Source organism: Octopus bimaculoides, chromosome 1 (assembly GCF_001194135.2).
Source record: "Octopus bimaculoides isolate UCB-OBI-ISO-001 chromosome 1, ASM119413v2, whole genome shotgun sequence".
NCBI lineage: Eukaryota > Metazoa > Mollusca > Cephalopoda > Octopoda > Octopodidae > Octopus > Octopus bimaculoides.
This window is the reverse complement of record NC_068981.1, coordinates 62,364,389-62,372,867: the sequence shown is the minus strand read 5'-3', so window position 1 is coordinate 62,372,867 and position 8,479 is coordinate 62,364,389. Positions and strand designations below refer to the sequence as shown.

The 8,479-nt window shown below is 32.7% G+C and overlaps 1 protein-coding gene across 1 annotated transcript in view; it reads left to right on the top strand.

Annotated features, from left to right (window-relative positions):
- LOC106871800 (lysozyme) overlaps positions 1-8,479 on the top strand; it is a 140,295-nt gene that overhangs the window by 74,762 nt on the left and 57,054 nt on the right. The window contains exon 4 of the mRNA XM_014918442.2: positions 6,695-6,797. Within this exon, the coding sequence (XP_014773928.1) occupies positions 6,695-6,797 (103 nt within the window). The remainder of the gene's footprint in view (positions 1-6,694; positions 6,798-8,479) is intronic.

Sequence of the window (8,479 nt, the reverse complement as noted above, 5' to 3'; positions counted from 1 at the left end):
TATATATACATATATATATATAACAAGAGAGAAAATGTGATGTTAGAGCATAAAATATATGCATATACACTCATTCACACATTACTGCTTAATCTTTATAATCTAGTAGTATGTAAAATGAAATAACCCTTGTAACTGTATGCTTGCCAAAAACAATGAAGATCTTCATGAAAAAATAAAAATTGCTCCCCTTGACATATTGCTTCATCTCTGTTCACTCTATTTCAAAGATGGCTTCTTATTGGCGACCGGTGTTTGTTTCTTTAGATCCCCGTAATTTAGCAGTTCGGCCAAAAAAAGCAACAACAACAGATGATGGAATAATCACCAGGTTATCTGACTGCAGCAATAATGGACTGGTTCACCATTATACACTTTAAACCAATATACATTTGTTTCACAAGTCTTCTCCGCGTGCTATAGCTACGGCACTCCTTACTCCCCTGGAAAAAAAACACGTTGCTAAACCTTTCATCCGGGATGTATTTAAGCATTACGTCTCTTCTTCGTAACTCTAAGCCATTCATTTCTGAGCGCCTTAACAGAACAGATTCCCCACTTTTTATCCTTAAAGAACTCTTGATATTCGTTCCCTTATCATATTTTCTTGTAGACTTTCAAAAACATGCTGAAGCAGTAGGTTCAAAATTTGAATGGTGTAGGCGAAAAGTAGTGCCTGTGAACAGCAAAGTGAACATCGCATCCTTTTTCTTACATCGTATTGAATTTTATTGGCAGTGTGTTTATATGAGAAATTCTTGTCACGCAATATTCTGAATTATAGCAGGAAGCATTTGGGTTCTAATGGGAAAATGAGATGTTATAAAAAAATTTGTTAATAATTTTCCTTGTTTTTGCTAGATTTGTTTCCTTTCAAGCTGATACTGAAGGCTATTAAAGTTAAGATAAGATTTTTAACGCTTTGCTATAAGATGGTGAAGTGATAAATTATGAAAATGCAAAAAAGTGTTTGAAAAACTGATTATATCAAATATAATATACACGTCATTGGTCCCCCTAAATATATTTGAGTATTGTAAATTAAAGTACAATACGCTGTGAAAAAAGACAAAAAGAGAGTCACTGCTACCACTTCTCTCTCTCGCTCAATCTCTCTCTATATGTGTATGTGTGCATACACACACACATGTATATATATTATATTATATTATATTATAAAATAAGTGCAGGAAAAGTACATCAAAAAATCATCACAGAAGATTAAAACAGTATTGTATTAATAGATATCTATATAAATATATTTATGTGTGAGTTAGAGGTTGGGAAACCAACCAACTAAGGTATAGTACCTATCCAATATACTGCTGGTAGTGTACACATTTATTTGTACCCAAGTGCTAGTTATTGCGTGGCAAGCTCGAAATTGAGTGTTATATATGGGCTATGGTAAAAAAGTGGTTTACCATTAATTTATACGACAGATAAGAAAATGGAGAGGATATAAAAACGACATACATCAGCCGGTAGACATTTTAGTATGTCAATTTATTCTAAAGTATTGGAATGTATTAGATGAATGCATACACATATATTACCATGTATTGCATACGCATGTACTAATATTACAGAAAAGAGCAAAAGATGCCAGTTTCTTACAGCCGTTTCTGCTAAGAAGCAACGAAATCCTCCATGCTATCTCCATCACTTCAGTGTTCTGTAGGGATGGGCAGATAAAGTTTGGATGATGAATGTGCCTCTAGGCTTCGTCAGAGGGTATAAGTGGTTGGGAGGGTTAATACATGTAAGAAACAGTTAACAATAGGTACAGTGGGTTTGGCTTTTTTAAAAAGGGCAGAAAAAGAGTAGCAGTAAGAATAAGAACAAATATGAGGATGTGAGTGAAGTACAACTTTGTATAATTAATTTTGGTATATATAAATATATATATTTATACATTTAGCTAATATATTTATACATCTATCTATTAATGCAATATTATTTTGAACTCATATCTTCTGTGATGATTTTCTGATGTAATTTTCCTGCACGTATTTTATAATATAATATATAATAGCTTTTATTAAATGTCTAAATACTTTAATGTTTTAGGCATTTCCCTACCAAGAGCACTTATTAAAGAATTCAATATATTGCTTTCTCATTGAATATATTTGATTAACTATATATATATATACTGAGGGTGATAAATTGAATATTAATTTCAATTTAAAACCAGTGGTCTAGTATATAAAAATCTGATAATTCAGAAAAAAATGTATTACATGCGTATAAGAAGGGATGACCACTAGGTGGACATCCAATATGCTAGAAATAGGAGAGTATTGTAGTTCACTTGAAGAATTGTGTATTGTTTGTAAAGAATAAAAAAGGAACAGGAAATTATGCTGGTTCCATGAAAAACAATTGGCCTCTAATGTCTGGAATGCTACACTCTACTATGGTCACACCACAGTGTAATATCAATAGCGGGACTCGAGCTAATTTATCGCTACTTCATCAAGATGTCTCAGTCACTGAAACAGTTCTGCTACTGGGAGAGACTGAAATAATAACAACTCTGTTCACTGGACCGAAGACAGGATAAATGTACTGCGCATATATATGCATATATATTATCCTTATTATGGCTAGCACCAAACTTTAGCATCAGAGTTGTACAAAGAGGAGACGCGTCATGCTTTACAAGGAACATACTATGCCATAATCAACTTCTCGATGTACTAAAGGTATTTATTACTTTATGCTGTCAATCCGTATGTGGTAACCTTGTTTTTATAAAGAAGCATATAACAATAATGCAGACATACACAGGCTCCCATTTATGCATGTATGCATGTATACATGCAATCATATATAATGCACCATACACATATATATATGTGTGAATGCATGTCTGTGTGTGTGTGTGTGTATTTATGGATGTATATATACATAGGGAGAGAGGCAGGGAGTGAGAAATCTAGAGAAAGGTGCAGAGAGTGGTTAGGGAGAGATAAAATCCTGTAAAACCGCAAATGCAGTTTATTAATCAAAGGTCATATTTGAAAGCGTAGTAATAAATTCCCTTAAAATTTTGAGGTCGACATATTTGAAATCCCAAGTGAAGATTAAAGTAGCCAGAACATCGACAACAACTAACGCAACATCAGTCATTTGGCAATTCTGAACGTAGGGTGTCCGTTTACAGCTATGTTGACGTCATCGCTTGATTATGCAATGTATCTTACCTTATCTATATCTGAACGCTGAAGCATTGCTAAAAAAAACATTGATAAATCCTTATTCCTTGTCAACAAATCTCTCGATAACTCAGGTGTGACATTCCCAAGGAAAGCTGAGCATAAATGCGCACATAATCAGATTACTACACATATTGATACATATGTGCAAACACAGCAATACAAATGTACGCCGATATACACACAAAATTTATATCAATAAATTATATATAGATGCATGTATATATATATATATGTGCGTGTGTGTGTATATGTGTTTACATGTATAAATATGTATGTATGTAAGTATGTATATATATATATATATATATATATATATATATATATATATATACACACATATAAATATATACATGCGTTCAGTGCGAATGGTGTTCTTAAGCGGTGTCGAGTTTTAAATAATTTCCCATATGTTCGTCGCTATAAGCTTTGAGCTTATAAACACCCTTATTATTATTTACAGAATTGTATGTATATATATATATATATATATATGTAGTCGTGATATACGTACATATTTTCATACATTTACAAATACACACATACATGAATATGTATGAGTACATATAGAGAGACCGAGATAGAGAAAGTTAGATAAAAAGTAGTAGAGAAATGAAACGTATTACGGACAGTAAATTAAATTTATTGATTCAGATGGGTCAGAAAGGTTTCAGAATATTATAACCTCAACAGCAGTACCTTTCCCATGCGCCGAACCATATTTAATCCCATCCTACGACGACGACAAGAACTAACAACAACAAAAATAGAAAAGGAGTGAACAAGTCTTGTAGGCACATCAAGAAAGAACATATGTGTGTATGTGCGTGTGAAGGGAATTATTTTCACTGGAGTTGACTAAAAATGTAAGACGCCGAATACCTTACAAATATACATTTCTTGAATAAAGTATTTTAGAACAATTTCAAACGTTCTTCTTCAATGTTTGTGCTTCTAAATAAAGTTTATATAATCATGACTTGGGGTTTCACACAAAGCTTCACATGGAAGACTTTACATATCAAAATACTTATCGGATTACAGGAATTTTAATCTATAGCCAATATTCCTTGAAGTATTTCGCGGCTGTACCTTAAATGTTTTCTTGGGATAACATTAATGAAGAAACTTCTTTTGCCGATATTTGTAGTGATTAGCTTCAAACAAAAATAAAAATAAAATAAGAAAAGCACTCTAGCTTGTAGAGAATCTGCAAAGGTCTTTCGTTTAATATTCAGTTTTCCACCTTATTAGAGGTAATAGTTTCACTCTAAGTAGTAAGATAAGGCAATGCATGATGAGTATGATAGAGATTGTTGTCATTTTGAGGGCTGTGGAAGATGGTTTATTTCTTTGTGAACCTTTAGATTAATCCGGTGATAGACGCAATGGATTATTCTTAGTCATCATAGACGTTCTTTTAGTAGTAAATCCAGTTGTCCAAAACATATTCTTATAATTATTGTAGACTCAAACTTGAAAGCATCAAGTCTTTTGCATCTCATCTTACCAGATCTTTAAAGTTTAGCAAAATCTTTAAAATTTAACAAACATGAAAATCTATAAAATAAATGAAGCATTAGTATATCTTTATTGCTTTGTTTGTGTCTCATTGTTGGTATTATTGTTGAGGCTTAATTACACAGCGTTGGCACTCAATAGAGGTTATTCAAGCGAGTAGTACCTCAATCGCTCTAAATCATAAGGAATTAACTCCAATAAATATTTTTGAGTGAGGATAATAAAACTAGAAATGTCAAATTGCATATGGACGCATTTAACACTGAACGTTTGTTTGAAAATTTGATGAAGATGCAAGACAGCTGTAGAATCGTTTGAAATAAAGAGAAAGATTTCGAAATGAAAACTAAATTCTCCTATGAATTGTGGCTTGACAGGTTCCAACGATGGTCCAACGCATGTTGCCAATCTGATGAAAATGGCTTACCTACGAGGATTTCGAAGGAATGGCATAGTTTAAAAAATCTATTTCCTATTTTATAGTGTCATTACAGGTATAACTGTGTATTACAATGTCGTTAAGTGTAGAAATATCCTGCAAGATTTGAATCAAAGTTAGGAAAACGAAAGTGAAAATATTAGCACGCCAGTATCCTTCTGATTTTAGCCTTAAAGACATCGAAAATATAATCTAATATTTACATTTATTGCCAGTACATAAAGCAAATTCTTTAGAAAAAAAAAAGCTGAAAATGTAGAAATGATAAATGATAATTTTCTATACATTTTAAGGTGTTGCTATGTGAGTTGAGGTGAAAATAGTGCGGAGAATTCCAACCAAATCCAGTTCAGAAGGAAATACTCAGTGACTCGGTGGTAGATTGTAGTAAGTGAAAATCAAGTACACAGATGTCGAATTATTGCTAGGTTCATTCTCCACTGTGTTTAATTAATTTTATATTCACGGGTCTTTCTTTCACGTCGTCCTTGATCAGATTTACTACTTCATATACGTTTCTGTTTTTCTCATCAATAGTGGTGTAATTTTTCCAATTCTTGGTTCACTACTTCGAGTATGATGGTACCAAATTGACTGTTATTATGCGGAGTTGAATATTTCTCCTCGAATAAATACGTCAAAATTTGTGTTGTATAAGAATCCACTGTAAGGGAAATTAGCATGGTAAGTTCCGTCATGGGGGAGTATTGAGAGCAAAACACTTTGGCTTCGCCTATTTGTTGGGATGTCATACTAATAGTAACACTCAAATCTATCACTGCAATCTGAAGGAAAATACCTCCTTGGTATTGTACCAGCAAAGCTTGCAAGTCGGTTTCTTTCTATTTTAAATGGACTGGACTATTTAGAAGTTAAGCATCCTTTGATACAGCACACATATTTTAATGAGGCTTTGCCTCAATTATTTATAGTGCATCACATTGAACATAAGGAAATGTTAAATGAAATCATGTATCACATTATATATTATGCTATTGCTTTATCTGTGCGAAGGGTATAAATGTATTTTTACTCTTAGTAAAAAGAGGAATGTCAGCTCCATCATATAGAAAGTCGCTTTTAGACTATTGAAATATAAATGGCTGCTACCTTGGTTGGATGCCTAATCTCAATAACTGTATATGAACCGTGAGTGAAGAGGGAACCGGTAGCCAGACTGGAATTGATGTGTATGAGATAAAACAGCTAAAACCATTCAGCGATCGAGAAGTGATGTTACAGCTCGTAATGTTTAAGTTATCACCAACCAGGAGAGTGTATCAAATATCGGTTTCAAATTATGGGACACGGCCAATAATTTTGAGGGAAGGATAAATCACTTAAATCGACCCCGGTGTTTAACTGCTACTTTCTAAGCAGTTTGCCCGGTGCGCTAACGTTTGTGCCGGCTCGCCGTCTTAATATATGAAATATTAGCATCGTAACAATAAACTTTTGAATAAATATATATTCAAACTGTGCATTAAAATACTACTGATATTTCAAATTATAGGTAGAATCAAATTGTACCACGACATTATGTGAACAGGGAAGCGGTTGTGGTTACTTTCACCTCACTTTTGAAGAATGGATAGAATGCGGGCGACTATTTGGAAGTAAGTTTATTTAATATTTGTTATTTCTCTGAAATTTCGTCATAGAACATTAAAGAAAATAACACTCAGTAAAATTTAAAAAATAATTCCATAAATGCTTTGAAATTACCAGTGCAGAAATGGTTTGTGGAAATCAAAACTTCAAATTACTTTCATTATTTACATCATTTACATTTGACAGATATTTGTACTTATCTTCTTTCTTGTTAACACAGCATTTCAGCTGATATATCCTCCAGCCTTCATCAGGTGTCTTGGGGCATATGGCGTTGTGGATAAGAGCGGAGGCTACTAACCCCAATATCTCGAGTTCGATTCCAGGCAGTGACCTGAATAACAATACTACTACTACTACTACTACTACTACTACTACTAATAATAATAATAATCATAATAATAATAACATCGAAAAATACTGTAGTAATGAGAACCCAAGTTCGAAATTTCCCCAAGACACCTGATAAAGTTTGGAGGGCATATCAGCCGAAACGCCGTTTTAACAACGAACAAGATGAGGACAAATATCAGTCTAATGTAAATAATGTACATAATTCCTCATCTCTTAAATAAAGAATTATATTTACAAATTACATCCATATTTCTTTAGTTACAACGGGCCTCAATAGAGGTAGACTTTCTTAGCTTCGTTCTACTTTGTTAAAAAAAAACATACATTCTCTCCACATTATATTAAGGAGACGATTTAGCTCATATTTTTAACGCTATTCAAAATCCTATCAATGTTCCGTACAAATATTTCTGATAAGAACGCTGAAGAAAATCCAAAACAATTAAATGTCTTATATTATTTTGTTGCCTCTGTGTTATCCCTCCAGCAAAAATATCATAGACTGTTATATCTTAGCAATCGATGTTAAGTAATGGTCATATGTATTCGATTTTATGTTTTCGTGTTTAGACCTGAGTTACATATAAGGATAGATTTATGATGAAATTCTGGTTGATCGTCCCAACTTAAGTGTATAGTTGCTCCATCATGGTTAAAAACGTGTTGCGACATTCATAAAGTTTTCATGGAAAATAACAATGTAAAGAAAGAAAAATTTCCTCAACTGGGAATCGAAAATCTATCGCAAAATTGGCTCCTTGGAAGCTCACATTTGTATTTTATTATTTATTAACTGGAAAAATTTAGACACCACTTACTTTCTTCCACTTAAGTGCATTTCATACTTTTAGAATGAAAATAAATATTGCACGCAATCAAATATCATTGTTTGTATAAATTAAATCAATGTTTGTTTCCAAGTCAAGTGGTGATTGAGAATGATAAGATGCTTTAAAAGCAAGTGGCCTACGACTATAAAGCATTTTAAATGTAATTTCATTAAGAGGCAAAACAAAAACGTTTATAGTTCAGATATTTTCTGCCTCAGTAAATATGAAACTAGCATTAAAAAAAAAACATAATGTAACCTATGTACATATAGTAGCATATTGTTGCTATAGCTGCAGGAAGACATTATGATACAACACATAACAGTAATACTTGTTCAACTATTAATTGATTTTTTGTTTAAATATACACATATACATTCATACACTACAACATACGCAAACACATAGACACACAGAGAGACGCACACAGACACACACACGCCCATACACGCAAACACAAATGCACCCAACCACACACATACATATATATATATATATATATA